At 40.5% G+C, this 22,417-nt stretch overlaps 1 protein-coding gene and 1 long non-coding RNA gene across 3 annotated transcripts in view; one reads left to right on the plus strand and one right to left on the minus strand.

Moving 5' to 3' along the window:
• LOC140704454 (uncharacterized) overlaps positions 1-13,228 on the minus strand; it is a 137,058-nt gene extending 123,830 nt beyond the window's left edge. The window contains exon 1 of the long non-coding RNA XR_012083659.2: positions 12,996-13,228. This is a non-coding gene — a long non-coding RNA (uncharacterized LOC140704454). The remainder of the gene's footprint in view (positions 1-12,995) is intronic.
• The window catches only part of GLRA1 (glycine receptor alpha 1), a 127,643-nt gene continuing 113,530 nt past the window's right edge, over positions 8,305-22,417 (plus strand). For both annotated transcript variants that reach the window (XM_020813040.3, XM_020813041.3), the window contains exon 1: positions 8,305-14,513. In XM_020813040.3, the coding sequence (XP_020668699.1) occupies positions 14,458-14,513 (56 nt within the window). In that variant the 5' untranslated portion in view covers positions 8,305-14,457. The remainder of the gene's footprint in view (positions 14,514-22,417) is intronic.

The following is a 22,417-nucleotide window of genomic DNA, read 5'->3' on the forward strand; positions in this document are numbered from 1 at the left end:
CTTAAGATGTTAAGTTGGCAAAGGTTGATAGGGGGGTGGAGCTTTTTATGGGGCAGCAGATTGTAGGAATGAACATGAGGGGAATCCTAGTAACAGAACAATGATGTTCCTTCTGGTTGTTGTGGGTTTTTCGGGCTTCTTGGCTGTGTTCTGAAAGTGGTTCTTCCTAACGTTTCGCCAGTCTCTGTGGCCGGCATCTTCAGAGGACAGCAAACTGTGCTCTGGGCAGGCTAGAGAGTGGGTGGAGTATTTATGGCTGTGAGAAGGCTAGTTTGTGAGATAGGCTATTGTCCTGATCAGGAGATGGTTGATTAGTGTGTTTTGTTGTGGCTGTATTGTTTTGATAAGGAGGGGAGATTATCTGTCCCTGTGGTTGATGGGTGTCATTAGCTGGTTTTTTGTGTGCAGTAATCCCTTGACCTTGTGGCTGGGTGGAGTTCCTTGACCTTTTGCACTCTGTGTTTTTGAGAGCTGGAAGCCAGGTTTTGTTGAGTTTCAGACATTCCTCCTTCCGGTTGAAGTTTTGTTGATGCTTGTGGATTTCAATGGCTTCCCTGTGCAGTCTGACGTAATGATTGCTGGTGTTGTCCAGTATTTCGGTATTTTGAAATAGAATTTCATGTCCAGTTTGTTTTATGGCATGTTCAGCTACTGCAGATTTTTCTGGTTGTTTTAGTCTGCAGTGTCTCTCATGTTCTTTGACTCTGGTGTGGATGCTTCGTTTTGTGGTTCCAATGTATACCTGGCCACAACTGCAAGGTATCCGGTATACTCCTGCAGTGGTGAGGGGGTCCCTTCTGTCCTTTGCTGACCGTAACATTTGTTGTATTTTTGTGGTGGGCTTGAATACTGTTTGTAAGTTGTGTTTTTCCAGAAGTTTCCCCATGCGGTCTGTGACTCCTTTGATGTATGGCAGGAATACTTTGTTTGTGGGTGGCTGTTTTTCATCTTCAGTTCGGTCTACCCAGAGCACAGTTTGCTGTCCTCTGAAGATGCCGGCCACAGAGACTGGTGAAACGTTAGGAAGAACCACTTTCAGAACACGGCCAAGAAGCCCGAAAAACCCACAACAACCATTAGATTCCGGCTGTGAAAGCTTTTGCGAATACACTGGATGTTCCTTCTGTCAGAGGGACAGTATGAATGCTGGCCCCAAACAGTAGACCTCACAGCAGAAGGACTAGGTATAGTCCTGCAGTAGCATACTTTCAACAACCATTTTCAAGGAAATGTTCTCAGATCTCACTCAGGAACATGGGAGAAGCCTCTTAAAAACAGAGGAGTTCTACGCTTCAGAGAGTTTTCTATTACTTTCTTTTATATTTTGTTCATGGTTCTCGCCAGTCAGCAAATTGTCTTGAGATGCTACCCATGCAAGAAGGAGAAGCACCATTAAAAGACTGAGGAAAATGAGTTCAAAAGCTCAGGTGGTGGTGAATGCTTCAAAAGAGGGCAGCATTTGATACGTGATTTGCTTTTTAAATTGCAGTTGCAGAAGAAGCACTATGGAGAAATAGTGCTAAGTTTATAGTCAACAGAGGAGGTGTGTGAAACCAAACAAGTTTCCCCACCTTGCTTAATTGAAATATATATAAATATCTGTTTCAAATTCTCACCAAAGAGTAAAGGGAAAGCTTAGAATAGAGCTGGCTTTTTCCACAGTGGGACTGGCCCCATGTGGTCATTGATGCTTAAGGTGCAGAGAATAGGCGGTGCTATGACTACCTAGGAAATGCCTAAGTTGATTTTCAGATACTGTTAGACAAAGCCCATAGAGCTCCTCCCACCTTCCTTATCTTGTTAAAATATTTGTCTGTTATATGTCTTTCTTAAAGATGTTTTAGATACTTTTCCGATTGGAGAAGACTCTTTTCTGACATGCTGAATTGTAATTTAAAACTATGGGTTGAAGAACATGAGCAAAGAGTGTTTTTATTTTGCTTACTCTAACACTTTACATTTTAAGAGGCTGATATTTCTGTCTGCCTGTTTGTTTGAATAAGACAATTGGCTGCCTTGCATTTTGCATCTGTCTTTCTGATTTTTCACTTGGGTCAAGGGCCAACAAGGAGTGGAGAAATCCACAACTGAATGTGTTAGTATGGGGGTGCAGATTGATTCTGGAGTTCACTGTTCATAGTGGTTGTGATGTGAGTCGTATTCCAGCTCACAGCTCCCCTTCCTTAGTTCCTTACTTCCTCTAGTCCTGCCTCTGCTGATTTTTCTAATGGCTTTCAGAGAAGCTGCTTTCTCATTTAAAGCTTCAGACTGCTAAATATTCCAAAAGCTTCTCTATAGAAAAATAACATGGAAAGGAACTTAACAGTCTAACATCAAAACTTTGAACAGTAATTTTGCAAAATACATCAAAATCCACACTTCAGAATGATCCTATAACAGGGTCACCACCACTTTCACCTTCCCATGTGTTACTCCTGACTCTTACTTTCAAGTAACACATGAAGGAATTGCTTCATCTCTTGTCACATATGGCTTTAAACTAAGTCTTATGAACATCAACTGCTGTTCTGAAGGATTCTGAGTGCGAAGAATACAACCAGTGCTCAGCCAGAATTTCTTACAAAACATTTTTAAAGGGAAAACCATGAAACTTTTTTTTGCTTACTCCCCTTGCAGTGAAAGGCCACACTGGAGAATAATTTTTTAAAAAAATTCTCTGCCATTATTTGGATGGATGCCTTCGTAATGCCCCCACCACAATACTCTGGAATCAAGGAGAGAAGGGATGGCAGCATAGCAACGAGGTAACCAAACTGCTCCCTTTGTAGCTACTTGCAGTGGCCATGTGGGAAACAAAATTGCTGAGGAAAGAAAAAGAGAACAGGCCTGGGCTGCAGCCACAGGTAATTGAGAATCTCACCTTTGAGAAACTCCTCAGGAACTTATCCTTTCCTGGGAGAAATTCAGAGAAATTGGCCTCACCCCACCTTCCAGTTTTTCTGCCTATAAAGAATATTGAGAATGTCAAGAGACCTTTTGTGCACAGCTGTACTAATATATTCAAAAGCTTTGTAATCGCATGCAATTTGAGGAGCTTTATTTATTGTATATGTGACAGTAAAGCAGACAATTACCTCAATCACAACTTAAATGTTCTGCCTTGGGAAACAGACCAGAGTTCTCAGGCCATCCATTTATTCTTCGTTCTTTGCTGAATAACGACGTGGCAATGATAGATTTATTATTCCCAGAAGTAATGGCCTAAGTCCTAAGGCCACATGAAATCATTTGTCCTGTGAAAATGTGATACAGTTCAGCTGGGTTGCTGAGAAGATCAGGCCAGTCCAAGACATTTGCTGCTTGAGGCAGAACAGCAGATGACATCCTGCCCAAGCAAAGGTCCATAGGACCCCAAACCGGCTGAATTATTTTAGTACATGAGTTAGAAAATTCAATTCCCATCTTTCCACATCCCTGGCAGCAAAAATAATTTAATAACACACTGAATACTTAACTCTCTGCCTAATAGTGGTGGGTATCTTGATTAGTTTGTTTTCAGGATAGAATATTTAAGGAAAGGTATGCAGATACCTAAGGATTTTTTTAAAAAAAAACTGCTTCCGTCTTTTGTATACATTAACAAGATGCAATTTCCTTCCAGTATAGAGGAAAACTCAGAATTATCTCTATGCATGCAAGATTTCATTGTATATGACCATAATACTGTACTTGATTCAAAATGGCTGTAACACTGGCTTGAAGCACAGGTGCAAACATGGATCTTAGGTGTCTCTAGAACTCCTTGGTATTTAAACTGTTGCACAAGATAATAGAAATGGGAAAGTGGAAGAAACAGGAAGAAGGAGAAGGAGAAGGAGGCAGCTACCTTATTGTATAACATGCTGAAAATATCAACTGTATGAATAAAAAATGACTGTGGGAGAAATTCAGTCTCCTTGGATATCTGAACAGAATTGTTTCCACAGGTTGTCAGAACACAAAACTGAAGAACTAAAATTCATTACCAAATCTAATTGTCCCAATATTTAAGCCAAAATTCAGAAAGATTCCTGTGTCGAAAAATGTCTAGTGTGTCGTGCTTGATTTATGTACCACTGATGGTTAGAATTCCAGCAGTAAAATTCTTTTGTATTATTTTAGTGATCCCTTTAGCCCAATTTGACTGGTTTTCCAAATAAAATAGACTCCTGCATTAAGTACAGTAAGTGGCTTGGTCTGGTTCACATATTCAGATTCCCTGAAGCTGTACATCCATAGGGATCAGATCATCCCATACACACTAGGTGAGACAATTTATCTAATTGTCTACTGTCTCTCCTGATTGGCAACTGCTCTTCCAGCTCCTTAGATGCTACCAGATATTTATCTGGAAATGCCAAGAATTGAATCTGGGACTTTCTACAGGTAAAGCACATTGTTTTTGAGGTTGTACAAAAAAAGAATCATGTGATCTGGACTACATATAGAACTGACCAGCGATTACTTCCATCCAGAGCAAAGAATGCTGTTTTCTGAAAGAAATGTATTACTCATTGTTTTCAAAGTAACGCATTACCTAGAGTGTTGTAGTTACATTTTTTCTTACAATTTTGTTTTTAAAAAGCAATCATAAAGAAATAGATGGACTACACCCCCCATAATCTCCCCTCTAAAATTTTATCGACAGGTAAATGGTACTTGTTATACTAAAAGGTAGGGACAGTGTCAAGTGTTGTGCAAAAAGAATATTGTTATCCCTTCCTTACTTCAAAACATGATGCATTATAGGTAACATTATTATGCGTGAGCCTTCCAAGGTCTGCTTCTATGATCAGGGCAATGCCCTTTCCAGGTACTGTAGCAGTGGGAAACACTGCAGCCACATCCATGCAATTTGCTTAATTCACTCATATACTTTCCCACCTGCTCACCTTATTCATCCACCCACAGCCATGAGTGAAAAAGTAAAGTTTGCAGAGATGCAGTTCCTATGCTATGAGATTAACATCTAAAAGACCTCATCTTAAACATTTCTTCCTTCTTTTCTGTGACTCTAATCTAATGAGATTTGTTGCTCAGGGTGCAAATGGGAGCCCCAACTTCTGCACATTAAAAGGCCTGTAGAATGTCAGTGTATAGGCTTGGGAGAGGACACTGAAGATAGCCAACAAAGACACCTCTTATTAGAGAAACATCCTGCATTTTAGCAATGCTCTAGTGGTTCAGCCACTTAGAGAAGGGCTAGGAGTACATAAGGATCCACTTATCCTTCAAAATGCCTGGAGGGTATTTTAAAGGTATGAGAAACAGAAAGAACTTTTTTTTAATGCATGCAATTTAACCATAGCCATCATTTAATTTATCTAAAATGAGAATGTATGCTGCTTCAAAGCTCTTTGCACAAGTCCCACTGAAACAACAGCAAAGCCGCACTTGGGTGTGTGTGCCTTAAATCTGTCCATACAAATGAGTCTGAAGTATTTAACGGCAGAAGGTTATTTAATTCATACATATTTCTATATCTTCATATCAAGTTCAAGGATATACTTCCCCTTGGGTTATAGTTTACAGGAAATGAGGGAGTCTGTAATTGTAGAATATGTAGGTGCAGCATTACAGTGCATTAGAAGAACTCTTATTCACTTAGAGCAGGCATGTCTCAACTGTTCGTGTCTGATCCCCAGCCACCGACTGCTGCTTTGACACACTGATTGTTGAATGATTGTGTCTGCATCAGTCCTCTGGAACAAAGGAAATCAAAAGGATAATCACAATCAGGGCCATGGCCATGGGCTTTCAAATGAACAGCTGAGCCTTCTGTAACTCCAGGGGACTGTAACCAAACAACTCTACTGAGTCCCATAGGCATGATTTCAGACAAATTTCATTGTTACTTAGTCACGCAAATGAACAAGCCTCATGTGAAGCAGGGTGGTCTCTTAGATGATGCCAAATAACATAAAAGGCTTCACCAAAAAAGGAGAGGAAAGAGGCAGAGATTTCCATCAGATTTGCATATGATAATGCACTTGGATGCAAATTTAGAAATAATTATTTTTAAAACCAGTAGATATGTAGTGCAAGTCAACCTGGTGGGCAAGACTGTGACCAAGGTGTGCAGTGGAGGAGTCTGTGGTCCAGATACCGGCTGGCAACAAGCAATTTCCAGACTCCTCTGTTACAGTTCCAGGGCTTACACTCGATTTGAACTGGATAGGCATTCAAAAGGACACTTTCCAACAGACTTTCTGACAGAACAGATGTTCAGACAGTCCTGACAGCCCTTGAGATCAAGGGGGGGGGAATTACCTTTGTAAAATAAAATACATGACTGTATAGAAGAATGTTTGATGTGAGCCATTGGTGGGTTGGTGTAAAAGAGCTGCTACTTTTTCTTCTTCTCCTCCTCATATGGATAGGCCAACAGATCCACCTTACTTACATTGTTTGGTTTTCTGTTGTGGACATTTCAGGAGGTTCAGCAAAACTCAAAGGTTTGCAAAAGTTATTTTAAAAATTGTTCAAGTCAGAAAAAGAGTTGGGGAAGCCTTGAACCCAAAGCAGCTTAAGGAGGATGAAGGATTTTCTGTGTGCCTGTAGTACAATTGAGGGTTGAAAGAAATCCAACCAACCCTGCAATAAAGAGACATCATAGGATCATGATTTAAAATGGGAAAGGTTGTTCTTATAAGACCACGAAAGTTGTTCTTTTATCATAGGCAATATGTGTAGGGGTAGCATCATCATACCAGCAGCATCCCCTTCCCTGAGATTACATGCTCAAAACAAAGAGCTGGGTTCTTATGATGTCACAAAGGTGCAGCAAGCCAGCACTGGCCACAGCTATAGAACTCTTCCTGGGCCAGCTGATCTTAGAAACTGACATGAGAAGCATCCAGGTAAACTGACCCAGAATCCATGCAAAAGCCAATTAGGTAAAGGTAAAGGTTCCCCCTGACAATTTTTTGTCCAGTCGTGTTCAACTCTAGGGGGCGGTGCTCATCCCCGTTTCCAAGCCATAGAGCCAGCGTTTTGTCCAAAGATAATCTTCCATGGTCACATGGTCAGTGCGACTTAGACACAGAACGCTGTTACCTTCCCACCAAGGTGGTCCCTATTGATCTACTTGCATTTGCATGCTTTCGAACCGCTAGGTTGGCGGGAGCTGGGACAAGCGACGGGTGCTCACTCTGTCATGTGGATTTGACCTTACAACTGCTGGTCTTCTGACCCTGCAGCACAGGCTTCTGTGGTTTAGCCCGCAGTGCTACCACGCCAAATAGGGAAGTAATATAGCAACTCAGAGTTAGCTCCCATCCCCAAATCCACAACAATGTTGCAGTACATGAGTGGAGGGTTGTTTTTGGTTGTTGTTGTTTTTTTGCCTAATGCTGCTGATGCTTTATGAAAACTCACTATCTACCCACAGAGACACTTTAAAAGCAACTGTTGTTGTTGTTGTTGTTTCAACTTACAACATAGTTATGCAGACCACAACTTGCCCCACTCCCAACAAGCTAAGTAACTCATTTTACAAACCTCAGAAGGATAGAAAGCTGAGTCAGCCTTTAGCCAGCTACCTGAATCCATCAGGATTGAACTCAGGCCATGAGCGAGAGTACTGCAGTTTAACCACTACACCATAAGACTCCTTTTTTAAAAAAAGAAAAGAAAAGAAAAATAGAAGTTTCTCCTCCTTTAGAGCCATGTGTCTTGAGATTTGTCCCCACCTGGGGGTTCAGAGAAACACAGGAATTCCTGAAGACTCAAGTGCCTTGAGATCTTGGACTCCTGATCTAGTCTCTCCTCACCTCAAGTAGTAGTAGTAGTAGTAGTAGTAGTAGTAGTAGTAGTAGTAGTAGTAGTAGTAGTAGTAGTAATAATAATAATAATAATAATAATAATAATAATAATAATAATAATAATAATAATGATGATGATGATGATGATGATGATGATGATGATGATGATGATGATGATGATGATGATGATGATGATGATGATGATAAAAAATATCTCCTGTATCTAATCATGAGTTGAGTATGAGAGGAGACTACTCTAATTCACACACACATATGCTCCCACCTTCCTCCCCTACATTTGTATGTCATATATAATCAACAGATTTTAAACCCAGGAAGAAAAACTAAGGAAGATACTGAGTTGGCATCAACATAGAAAGAGAGTATGCTCTTTTATGTAGAAACTAACCTTCCTTGCCTTTCCTGCTGCAAAGTCATTGATTAAGTCATCAGAGCCTATACTGCCTATTGACTTGTTCCTGCTGTCATACGACATCCTGTACACTTACAATCACAGAGCTACAGCAGGAATGGCCACACGCCACTAATTTCAGGCCCACGCAGTATGTGTATTTTTTTATTGTCATTTATTATGGGTTGAGTTTTCTGTAAAATATTTTAAACCTACAGTACCACAAACAGAGTGGAAGAGTAGTAGGTGAACTACTGGAATAGCATCTGAGGGTCCAGGTTCTATCCATGAGTATCCATGTGGGAACCAAGAAGATCTTGTTCTCCCTCATGAAATCCTAATTTTCTTAATTATTTCAATATGCACAGTTCACACACTATATTTCAGTGGTATGGGTTGGCAGAAAAGACCATCGGAGAATCAATCAGCATAATCTGCAATATCAGAGGCTCATACAATTGCTCATTTCCCAATGTGATATATGCCATCTTTCGTCAGCAGTGCTCCACTACATTCATATTGGACAAACAGGCCAAACTCTACATGAAGGGAGTAGATGAATACAAAACAGACATTGGAAACAGAAATACCCAGAAATGAGTGGATGAATATTTTGCCCTTCCTGGACTCTCTCTCTCTCTCTCTCTCTCTCTCATTCCCTCCCTCCCTCCCCCTTTGGCCTCAGAGTTGCAGTACTTGAATAATGAAACTTGAAGGACAGATTCCAAAAGGAAGCTATCAGGCAAGTATACATCAGGAAGTTCAGCACACTCCCTCCAGATCTAAGCAAAGACAATGGCCTCCTATATCTTTAATACGAATCAAAGCACTTGTGCCTTTGTCAAACCCTACTACTGTGATGGAATTAATTAGCAGCTATTGCCTGTTAAAGATCTTCACCTGGGACCAGCACACCCTGTTGTTGTCCTCACCTGACACATGCACTCCTTGCCAACAGTTTTAAACTCCCTTCAGAGATACAGCCACCCCATTCATTTGAAGAAATGTTATATTACGACTTATACACTGCCCTTCTGTAACAAAGGGGACCCAAGGCAATTCAAAACAAAATTAAATTAAAAGTACAGACAAATATATAAAAAGTGACCCTATTAAAATTAAAGAATATATACTGTACTATTAAAGCACAAGTATTAAAGTTCCCTAAGACAATGTAATCTAGTCACCTAGATTTCAAGGTCCTCGTAGTGATGAAGACGAGGTTCAAATCCCTTCTTAGCTTGAAATTCAGCAGGTGACCTTGGAGAGTCCCATTTTCTTTGACTGACCTACATCACAATGTTGCTATGAAGATAAATTGAAGAGGAGGAGAGTCATGTGTGCCACCTTGAGCTCACTGGAGAATAGGTGTGGGTATAACTGTATCAAATCAAATCAAATCAAAAACAATTTAAGAACACATTGCTAAAAACAAGCACAGCAGCCACCAATTAAAATCCCCTGTATTCTTATTATCAGCATCTGCTGGAGGCTTGCTGTTTAGATTATGACTAATAATTGCCTGCACAAACCCAACAGTCCCTGTTACCAGTACAGCACCATTGATCAGCAGACCACTGAAGGATGACTTCTTCATTAGCTGCCCTTACTGCACCATCTTTCCCACTCCATCTTGATTTCAGTCCTCCTGCTTACTTTAGACCCAATGGCCAGCTGCACTTTTCAAGCCTGAGATCAGGTTTCTGTCCATAGATCATGTCTCCAGATCCATTTGTTCATCCTTTCTCTCTTTCTTGACAATTTTGCTACTCTTACTACCTCTTTCTCTCTCTCCATCCTAGCCCTGATGCTGTTGGTGTCATGGGGCAAGATTATATCCATTATATCTACACGGAACCTGTAAGTGACACAATGTCAAATGGTGGGCACAAAGAAGAGGTCCTGGCCATAACCTTCAGGCACAGAAAGATCTGCCTGGGACTTGGCTGGACTTTGGAAGCAAAATGATGAACTGAAGTGACTTTTCTCTGACACAGCAAAACAACTCTTATTATCTTGCTGTATATCCTCCTTTAGGACCCTTACCTCTTACAACCTACATCTAGGGCTTTACTTTCCAACATCCATTCCCTCTCTGAAATGAAGCCTGTATGTGTTCATGAGTAGAAGATGTGGTTTTTCTGTTTCATAGTTGCAGCACCTTAGAAAACTGTATGGACAGACTCTGCCCTGCTGCAATCCTACTGTTCTTTCCAGAGTTAAGCAGAAATGTTGTTATTCTCTTTGGGGTTTCTGTATTTTCTGATAGAGTGACTACTGAACAGCATCAAATTAAAGATAAGCTGTTCAGCTACTGAAGAATACCGGGAAGGGATGAAAGCACAGCCCATTTGTGATCTGAACAGGGGCCATTTCATCCTACCACTGTAGGAATCATGCTCTGCCTGGACTTTCAACTACTCTGAGGAGGAAGGACTTTTAATAAAACAGAAAATAAGCATTCAAAAAAAAAAAACCTTGAGAACTGATAGATGCCCTTCCATGCATGCACATACACACGGTGAAAAATGTACTGTTTGGAAAAATATAAAAAGGTACTGTGTAGGTTCAAGGACTAGATAATGAATGAATATAAGATCTTGTTTGATTCTGAAAGTGCAGTATAATAAGCAATTACACAATATTTGTTCATATTATTAGTAGTAGTAATATTAGTGTTACTATTGTTTTACTTTAAAGCAATAGCCACAGGGACATAACCTGCAAGGCTTTAGGGTGCCTCAAGTATCTTCACTGTTTTTGCTGCTGTAGCCTCTCAAATATATCAGTTCTCAAGGCTTCTTCAGTCTTCATGACTAGCCTTTGAGGAAAAAAGTCATGTATGCAGATGCAAAAAGTGGCCTACGGTCATCAAAGCTCATGCTAAATAAAGTTTACTAGCCTTGCAGGCACCACAAAATTCTAAGTTGTTTTTGCTGCAGCAAATTAACACAACTCTCTCTTTGGTGATGCAGACTTCACAGTGGGACTGATATTTTACACAAGGATGAACAGATGTTCTTAAACACCCATGCATGTATGTTGGGAATGGATGTGTGTGCGTGCATGTCCTGGGCACACATATACAGGTATCAGTGCTTATCTACTACATGTTTCACCTTTTGCTATAAGATATACTTGTGAAGAAACCCAATTGTCATGCAAAGTACAGAGTTGGGGGGGAGGAGCCAGGGTCAGTTAACTCTTTTATTGCTGGTTCGTGCTTTCAAGAGCCTTAGACCAAAGGCGTTATGTGGCAGGGTGCTGGTGGTGGATAGCAACATATTTTATAGAACCTGTAAAGCCTTCCGCAATCTATTGCCTTTCAAATATATAGGACTACAGCTCCTATAATCAGCAGCCAGTGTGGCCACCCATCATCCTAGCCAGCATGCAGATGATTGGGGTTATGGGAGTTGTAATACAGCAATCTAGGAGGCACAAGGATTGAGAAAGCTGTACAACTATCTGTCTCCCTCTAGTCATTCATTTAATTACATAAACATTTCTATCCTATAATTGAGGCAGATTGCCAAACAATGAAAATATTGTAGATTAAACTGATGTTCAGCACTTTTAACTCATGGTGACTAGAACAGAAGAATTGAGGAGACTCAAAAGTGCAGAACACAAGCTAGATGGTGCCTCTGATAAACATCAAAAATGCCCAAGTGTAGTAGCCACTGATGGTTAAAATGTGGTTACCACTGAAACCACATTTAGGCTGGCGTTTTAAATATGTTTAGGCAGAAAATCTCATTGAAAAATGCATAGCAATGCATTGGACTGCATTAAAATAAGCTTTGACTGTGATATAAGCAATGGACAGAAAAGATCCTCTTTAGCCTTCAAAGTTCCACTGGTTTAATTAATTTTTGTTGATTGGACATTTCCTATCGCTTTTGACAGTGACCTGACTCCCACCTATGAAAACACGTTGCTGACTGGTTAGGTTTCCTCTGCTCTCCCAATGTAGTCCTTAATATAGTCTTTGATGCAACATAGAGAAATTTCGTGCCAAAGAGTAACTGGACAGAAGAAAGGCGATAGATATAGATAAAGACACACGCATTCAGACCGAGGTTAGATCCATGTAAATGAGTAACAGTGCGAACTCTTTGAACACCAGAACAAGTACTATAGGGGGATATGTATACCCGCTCTTGTTACGAAGAAAATCAGAACAAGGGAAGACCCATCCAGGGTTGGTTAAATGCACAGTTACCGACTCAAACGTGCAGGACTTCCCAGGAGAAAGGCGCCTTGGCTTCCAAGGCTGGCTTTCAGAGACGGACACCAGGCGGAAGAACAGAACCGGGTGCACAGAGCGTTCATTCAGAAAGGTTACACCTGGCGAAGGGAACGAAATTCCACAAGCTAACGAGACCCCGTTTCCGCAATTGTGGCGTTCTTCCCAAGTCAGTACAGACTGGCTGAGCGGGTAATGGGAATAGACACAGGTAAAGGCAAACAGAAGCAGCGGCGGCGGCGGCGGGGGGAGTTAGTGGGAGAAACCTCGTATCCTAGGCGATTATTACAATAAATTTTAAATTATGGGTTAGAGAGATCAATCAAATAGCGGGGAGTTAAAACAGAGGAATCCAAATCTCAAACTCTTCTCCCTCTCAAACGCTTTAACCATTAAAGATAACAAAAGTTTGGTTCTCTCATATAAAAGCTCTTTTTTTTGATCGCTGCCTCGTTCCTCGTTAATCCGATAACCTGCTTTCGCTTTGGCGAGAGTGGCCAAAAGAAGCCAGTGCACCTTGAGCGCTATTCTTATTCAGGTGCTCTGAAACCGCCCGGTTAGGTCTCCTTACCTGTCTGACTCGCTTTGGTGGATTACCGTTCCTGCTGTTTCCTCAACTCTGTTTCACAGAAAATAGAAGGGGAGGGGGAGAGGAGGGGAGGGGGAGTGAAAGGTTGGTCACAGATCGCTCCCCTGATCGAGCCACGGAGCGATTGTGTTACATTTGTTGGAAACGGGTCACATCAAAGAACGGATCTGTAAGAGGGACTTTCCAAGCCGGTGGTTGCAAAAGGAGAAAAATGAGGGAAGGGGGGGGGGAGAGGAGAGAATCCCTCGGCACTTTAAAGGTTAACTCCCGCTGCCGAATCACAGGCCTTTGATCCGAGCACAACAGAGTGTAGCTTTTCGAGCCGAGCAACCAATGAGAGGAGCGAGGGGGCGGAGCTAGAATGTTACAGAGGCCGGCTAACTGTTGGGGCTTTTCTTTTCTTTTCTTTTTTTCGTCCTAAAAAACATTTCCTCCACCCCCTTCTCTTTTTTTCCCCGGGTTCCCCCCTCCGCCCCTCTGAGTTTAGTAAATTAATGCAGCAAAAAAAAAGTCTTAAGATCGGGCGAGATCCGCCGAGGCGACACGATGGGACGAGGTGGAAAATGGACCGGCTGGAGAGACGCTTACTGAGGAGAGACTTGGCTTTCTTCCTCGCTCTCTGATCACCCTGGGAATGCCCGTCTTATGAAACTTGCCCATCGCCTCCTTCCCCACTGGTGTGCGATGGGACACCTTCCCTGCCGCAAGACTAACTTCTCGGTGGGGAAAAAAAAGATCCCAGGAAAGCACGAATCCGCCCTTGCTGCCCAGCGTCGATCCCCGGGGAAGCCCCATCGCCGGAACAATGCAGCAGAGGCGTAAGGAGGAACGGGATCGCAAATGCCTTGGGATATAATCGCCGAGGAAGGCACCCCAGACGTCTGAGGAGACTAGCCGTTGGGTTACTTCCTCCTCTTCCTCCTCCTCCTGCTCCGTCACCACTGCCACCATCATCCCCGTTTCTCCCCACATGGCCAATATATCCCCGTGGCATTCTGCATGGTCCAGAAACCCCGTGCCAGCTCTGGATGCCCACTGAAAACGATTTTTGCCTTCTCGAGAGGAAATCCGGCCACCCCCCCGTAAGGCTCTTCTTATACCGACACCACACAAGAGCAGCGCCGGAGTTTAAATGCCCCTTTTTTCGCTCTCCAAGGTGCTGGAACAGAGAGGGGGGGAGGCGGTGTGCTGTCCAGGGTCCTGAAATTGCCGGCGTCTCGCGCGTCCAAGCTCAGCCGCCGCCGCCGCCTCTCTGCTCACGCCACCTCTAAACTACTCACAAAGGATTGTATGCACAAATTAGCAAACGAAGTGGGGTTGAGCCAGAAGTCTCCACCATTTTATTTATTCGGGTATTTATTTATTTATTTATTTATTTATTTTGCTGCTAAGTGCCAGTCTCTTGCTCTCACTCGTGGACTACAAATCCCCTCCGTCCTGAAAAATGTGTAACCTCAATGCACTTGGAGTCTACTTTTGGGAGACCGTAGTATTCTTCAGGTAGGCTGATTTCTAAACCACGGAGCGAGGGGGTCTCATGGGTGGCTGGCGATGGCAAAAGATAGCTCTGGGGTTGCGTCTTCGGCTTGAATCCTGCTTGCGGAATATACTTTCAAGTCAAGGAGGAAGGATTTCTCCCTATATATATATATATATTTCCAGTTTCCGTTTTGGTTTGTTTTTATTTCCTTATGTTCTGCTCGGGAATGCCGAATCCTGAGTAGAAAGACTTCTGACAGCTTTATGAGTTAACTCGGTGTAATTAGCACTGCATTCTCGGTAACCGCAGTGCCGAAAATACCAGGTGCTCAACCTGGTAGGAATGCGACCACTAGTGGTGGCTGTGAGGGCTGCACTTGTGCTCCACGAAAGAAACGTTTTATTCTCCGACTTTTTTTTTCCAAATTGCAAGTTAAGGTGAACAAAGTGGATTATACTCCCATCATCTATATATAATGAAACTTTTAGAAAGAATTGTTTTGTGCCAGATGGATTATTCCTCTTGGGCTCAAGTCAACAGGCTTAGTTGTGCTGTTTTCCTGCTGTCAAATTATTTGCAGTTGTTGCACTGAAACTTTCCGCACAAGTTGCTCCCTCTCCTCTGTGTGTGTGTGTGTATTTGTGCTTAGTTTTAATTCTTCCACTTTGATACTTTCAGTGCAATTCAATCTATATCAGTTCATAAGAAAGCCCAGTTGTCATCAATAGGAATTATTCCCCAGTAGATGTGTATGGGATTACAGGATCTGTGTACTTCTCTGTGGCATATCCAATAATGCTACCTATGCATTTCAGATGTTTTTATTTCTGTTATTATTGTTGAATACATGCAAGGGGGAGGACAGCTGTTGATTATCATCCTTGCTGTGTGGGAATTAATAATGTAATCTCAGGAAGTAGTGAGAGAAACCAGAGACATGCATTTGGGATCCTTTATTTGTTTCATATCTTGCAGGGTTCATCAATCTTTCACTTCATTTCAGTTACTTGGCCAGAACACTGCATCCTCCATGTGTTTTAGAAGTGCTAAATTATGTGTTTTTTGTAAATGATGCTGAATCATTCCATTGGTGATACAAGATAGATAGATAGATAGATAGATAGATAGATAGATAGATAGATAGATAGATAGATAGATAGATAGATAGATAGATAGATAGATAGATAGATAGATAGATAGATAGATAGATAGATAGATAGATAGATAGATAGATAGATAGATAGATAGATAGATGATAGATAGATAGACAGACAGATAGATAGATAGATAGATAGATAGATAGATAGATAGATAGATAGATAGATAGATAGATAGATAGATAGATGTACACTGTTAAAATTGGTGGTTTCCTTCTTTCCTTTCTCGCGCAAATACATGCTAATATAATTGCTTAGATTTGGGGAAATGATTGGTTTTGCTCTAAGAAAATCAAGCTTACTGCTGGCAGCTTTTCCAGTCTTTCAAGTATTGGAAAGGCAAAAATATTGAGGATCAGTAATAAACATTTTTGCCTTAGCAGAGGTCACATTATAAAGGAAATCTACATTGTCAGAGCATACAGATGTGATGCTTGATGAGAGACCATGCAGTCTTGTGTACAGTGCAGGTGTTAAATAAATAGATCAGTGCTTTAAAGGAAGCTGAACCTGTTTACAAGATTGGAACACTACTTCAGGTCAAATATGCCCTGTGCTTTTGTCTGTTTCCTCTGAACCTTAAATGCAGGTCTCCTTCTAGAGCGGAGCAAAACTAATCTCTGTGCAGGATAGTGAACAGGTATCACTGGCTGCAAATAATGCCTGCAACCCAGAGAATTTCATGCAGCCTATTGTTCATAATAATTATTTTAGAATGTTAACAGTGTTTCTGGAGAATGAGCTAGAGTGCATTTCAGCTTAATTACTAAGTGTCTGAACACTGACAAAAATCATTCCCCAGTTAGTGGGCTGATTTTAAAAAAAAGCAAGAATGGGGGTTAACTTTGTCTCCTCTGCCCCCATCCTGTTCCAGATGAAAACGTGGTAAACTTCTAAGTTCACCATATTGTAAATATATGGAACATACACATGCAGAAGGCTTGTTAAAAATTCTAATCAGTCTTGCTACTTCCCATAGAAGTTTTAGGCACTGGCCAGTACCCTTCCATTTACCTTACAAATATGATGCACAAAAGAAACTTTTGCCGTGTCTCTTTATTGCATGGAAGAACATTGGGCTTTACACAAGAGGTATTGAAAAATATCCCCGATTATGACATTTCTTGCTACAAGCAATATAAAGCAACGTTAAATTGTTACCAATAAAAAATTCTAGAAGCAACTGTTCCTTCAGGAAAGAGTTTTCACCTGTCTTTGGTGTACATGGGTTTCAGTTGCCACTCAAAGCTGTAAACATTAATTTCATTCTCAGATCCCTTTTGAGGTTGTTAACATACAGTACTGACAATTACATGGGAAGTTAACATAACCCCCGTCCTCCCTAGGCACAGTGGACAGTAAAACCAAAAATGTCGCTACCTGGTAATTCAATAATCTATAACAGAACAGAAGTCTGTAGTTAATTGCATTGTGCTGGATGTCCACCCTGCCTTCTGATTCATCAAATTGAAGTAGTTTGGTATTGGAGAAAGAGTCAATACTGCGTCAACACGTCTGCAATATAAAAATAAAATAGGGAGGGGAAAACATATACAGGAGTTGCATGACATGAGAAAGCTATGCTTCTGGTCAGACATAAGGCCTTCTGTAAGTCATCAAAACCTGCTAAATATGTAGGCAGAAATAGCATCTGGTATGTGATTGCAAACATTATAATATTGCCAATATAATATTTGTTTTTGTTACAATCAGAGTGTTTTCTGAATGATTTGCAGTGGATTCACAAGTATATGTAATGGAAGATGTTCCCTTATCAGGATTCCTATAGATAGCGTGCATGCCTTCACAGCCCAAAGTAGTTTCAGTGTAGAGCTCATATAAATTTCTGGATTAAAAGACAAAAGGAAACATCATTTTTGGTGGACAACACTTAGGTTTGTTCACGATGTGCAAAACTTGGCCACTTGTTAGCATAAAATCGCTGGGATTTGTTGCATTGTCACATATAGGATGCAAATTTTTGATGCCAGTTAATGCGGGGGTATTGCTACATCTAAATACCTCTTCACTTACTTATTTCTCCTTGCAAGAAACCCACGTGGGTCTAGGAAAGTGTAGATGTGATATATACATATTTTGCTTTCAAATTTGCAGTGCTTTCATTGTAGTCTCAGCTGAATTTGCACTGTTCTCATCAATTCTAGAAGAACATTAGAGTCATCATTGACTCCTGTGACTGCGGAATGGGTAGTCCATATTTTGAAAAGGCTGGCATGTTACCATTACAGCTCAGAATAGATGCTGATGAAATGGGTATCAGTGCCTTCTTTAAAGCCCATTAAATTAGATTGATCTTGATTCTTAGCTCCCCTGTGCTTTGCATAAATTAGAAGCAACTTCCCTAGCATTAAGTAGGCAGGTAGCATGATTGGTTTGGAATTAGAAGAAAAGCAAGCAGTATCTGAGACTACATCGCAGCTCAGATTCTTGAATCAGGTCTGTTATATAGACGATCTGGGACCTTTCTGTAGAAGAGGATTTGCATCGAGAAGAATGACAGTGAGGCTTCCTGGTTGATATACTACAACTTTCTGACAGCTGAATGACCTGTTGGATCAACTTGTTACTTTAGCTGGTATTTTTCATTTGGTAATGATCTCCATTGGAAACACAATATAATGGACAAGGAGGTCTGACTGTGTTTTTCATTTTAAAAAGTAATTTCTGTTTAAAATTAGACCGATCGACTTTTTGCTGTTTCTTTAAAATTAACCTTTTTCAAGGGAAAGTAATCAACTTGCATTGCATTGGTACATCACAAACAATGTACTTGAGATCTGAAATTTTTGTTTTTCCACTGTACCTCTGCAATGCTGGACAATACTGCAGTGAAACCTGGAAGTGAGGCCACAAAAGAAGTTTCTTGGACAATTTACCTATTACTATCTATGCTCTCTATTCTTGCTTTTTAAAGAAACCCATTGCACCCATTGGGGGAACGGCTCTGTTTGCCCAGTAGTCATTTCGAGAAGCTTTAGCACATCCTTATAATGAGGTCTTATATTCTTATATGTCCATGGCATGGAAGCAACAGTAAGATGTTAAAATTAAATAGTAATAGTTTGTTTATTTATTTATTCATATATATGCCATCTTCCTCTCTCTAGGAGACCCAAAGCGGCTCATGACAATTAAAACTATACAATAATCAACAGTTTAAAGATGTCAAAGATACTACATTAGAAAGCAATTAAATATTTATCAATATTAAAACCAATCTTTAAAAACAAATTTTAAAAACATTTTTAAAGCATTTGAAAAACGAATTACTGTACTTATGTCATATATTTCAGGTTAATATTTTCTCTTTTTTATTTTATTTCTTTCCTTTAAGAATCCAAATGTGCAACATTCATTATGTTGTTAAAGACAATATTTTTTCAAAGAAATCATATAAAACAGGAAAAATTAAAAAATACAGAAGACAAAAACATTGTGGCATCTTAAAAACCAACTGCTATATTTTAATGTGAGCTTTCATGGACATGTCCACTTCTTCTTTGTCTGAAAAAGTGATCTTGTCCATAAAAGCTCACATTAAAATATAGCAATTAATTTTTAAGGTGCCACAATGTCTTCTTCTTCTTCTTCTTCTTCATCATCATCATCTTCATCATCATCATCTTCATCATCATCTTCATCATCATCATCATCATGATCATGATCATGATCATGATCATCATCATCATCATCATCATCATCATCATTATTATTATTATTATTATTATTATTATTATTATTATTATTATTATTATTATTATTATTATTATTATTATTATTATTATTATTATTATTATTATTATTATTATTATTATTATTATTATTATTATTATTATTGCCTGAGGTAGCTAATAAGATGGCCTAGATCTTTGTTTTCCACATTTCCTTAAAGATGCAGGATATTCTGTGTGTTTGAGACTCCTCTCCTGCATGGTCTACAGAACCTCCAAGGAACCCCACCCCATAATTTTTCAAACAATCCACAAAATTATAACATCATTCAAGAGCTACTTACGAATGAAATCTATCTCAACTTGGCCAAATAGATCAAACCACAGTGTGGGAAACCTAGTCATGGTGATGGTCTTGACTATTTAGGATTCAGGAATGGCTTAGCTAGAGGATCATTCAAAAAGTACTACTAGTCCATGGTTCCCAAATGTCTCTGGGGAGTTTCAAAACTCAAGGTTGGCTTGCATGTGAATGTCTGTAACAATATGACTGCGGCCCTTGCCCATATTTGTCATCTTGCAAAATGTCTTCCAGGGCAAGTGCACCCTAAACGACAAGTTAACAACCTTTGAACAAATAAAGATTTATAGTTTTTGTAGGTTTTTCAGGCTGTTTGGCCGTGTTCTGGAGGTTTTTCTTCCTAATGTTTCACCAGTCTCTGTGATTGGTATCTTCAGAGGACAGGAGTTAGAACTCTATCTGTGTTCTGGTGTAGTGAGTGGGACAGTTGACTATTTGTAGTTGTGGGATCAGCTTTTTGTGTTTTTCAGGAGATTGGGTGATCCGGGTGTTTTTTGTTATGAGTGTATTGTTGTGATAAGGGGGCCACAGAGACTGGCGAAACGTTAGGAAGAAAAACCTCCAAAACATGGCCAAACAGCCTGAAAAACCTACAACAATCAGATCCTGGCCATGAAAGCCTTCAAGAATACAAATAAAGATTTACTTTGCGAGTTGTATCAGGGACAACAACTTGTCTTCAGTCTTGCATGGCTCTTCCGCAAGGTCATGGAAGAGCGGACCCATAGCTCCATATAGCAGAATATATGGTCTGCATGCAGTGTATTCCAGGTTCAGTTTCTGGCCCTTCCTGTCAAGAGAGGCAGATAGCAGGAAGTTGAAAGGCCCTTTCTCTGCCTGAGACCTTGGAAGAAAGAAAGAAGAAACCATTCTGGTTTAAAAATATGAACTAGATTAAAGCAGTTTCCTGTGTTTCTAAAACAGCATATTTGCCAAGTAAGAGTACCCATTTCAGCCTTTTGTGATCTCCGACCTCACAAATAAATGCTATCGAGAATTTAGAGCAGACAGCAAATGTTCAGAATAGTCCTTGAGTGTCCCTTGGTACCATGCGGATGCCTCCATCCTCAGTAGCCTATGTGCTGAATAATGGGAGTAAAAGGATAAGAGGAGAGCAGCTTTTACTTTGATTTGTAAGCATAAGATTATATCTGAACAATAGGTCCTAGAGGCTGAGGAGTGCATTGCTTCCTTCACAAAATGACTCGTCTCATAAGGAAAGGACGCGGAAGAGGCAATGCACTGCAGCAGCCACAAGTCCCTGCAAAAGCCTCATGCAGGCACCTGATGGAATTCACAGCACCTTGCTCTCACCATACTGGTTCATTCAATTAAATAATCTCATTTTTTCCAAGCATCTGAATGTAGAGATCACTCATCGCCCAGCAAGAAATTAATCTGGGAAGCAAAACTGGCAGGAAGACTCTCACTTTCCTATTGAGTTCGCATGTCAAAACACAGTGCAGCACAGGAAGCCATTTCTAAGCAAACTATATAACCTCTCAACAAAAGAAAGAGAAGGATATGTGTCAATTAAACCTGCTGCAAAGCCCTTTGTTGAAAACATACCGAGACTGGAATATGAGTGCCAGCATTAGAATTGAGGGGTCAGTTATTTATTCCAGTCAGAATGGTATGGGTTATTTCTCCAAATATGAAAACGTAAATGGCCAAAATAACAACAAATGAAATTACTGCTAAACCTAGCCAGTTCCAATGTTTAGACTATTTACATCTGTGGTGATCAGAGAAGTTAAACCTGACATCGTGGGTATATGTAGTGAACCCAGTAATAATCTGTGGGGTTGATTTCTGCATGGTGGCAATGATGCTAGAAGCAGAACTTCAGTAAATCAGCAGATTTGCTCTATCTCAGTTGGTTTCTGCTTTCCAGTTGGCCTTAGACCTTTAAATGGCAGTGCGGCAAAGAAGAAAACTGTAATCTTCGTTCTTTGTCTGCGAGTTGTGTGGGCTGGTATCTCTTTCCCTGTCTACCGCAAAATTTCAAATCAAATTCCAAACACACTATTGATTTCAATGGAACTTTCTCACTTAATATGGACTTAAGGACTGCAACTGTGTGGAAGGACTGCCCGTGCAGGTAGCGATTCAAAGGATCTGAAATTGTCAGCCTGAGAGAACGTGTTAAAATAATAAGCCACATAGCAAAAAAGGAAGTAGTACAGCATTCACAGGTTGGGAGCTTGCACCCACCCACCCCCAAAAAAAGCAAGCAGTCTCACTAGAGCAAAGACATTTGCTCCTAAGATGCAGCAAAAGGTGAACCTACATTTGCACATACAAATTGAGAGGAGAGCAACTGCTGCAAAAAATTAGCATACTAAATTGCTTCATTGCTGAGCATTGGATTATTGCTTCCTTCCCTCCCTTCTCTCCATAAAATATCCATGGTGTCCCTCCATAAAACATACACAGTCTTCTCCAGAACCCGTAATTCTTAGGCAGGAAATGCACAACAATATAGCAATGTGGCATAGGTTGGGAATTATCAAGAAACTAATCCATGAGGAACCCGGTGAGGAAGAGTGGATAAAGAATTCAGAAGACTGAATTAGATTTTTATATATCCCATCTAGTGGCATGCCACTACTCAAGGTGGTTTACAAGCATAAACCTAAAACATAGGGCACCTCAACCTCGCCCATCCATAAATGATCTACAGTATAAAACAATCTCAGAAAGAATCCTCAGTA

This window comes from Pogona vitticeps, chromosome 2 (genome assembly GCF_051106095.1).
Source record: "Pogona vitticeps strain Pit_001003342236 chromosome 2, PviZW2.1, whole genome shotgun sequence".
Classification (NCBI taxonomy): Eukaryota; Metazoa; Chordata; class Lepidosauria; order Squamata; family Agamidae; genus Pogona; species Pogona vitticeps.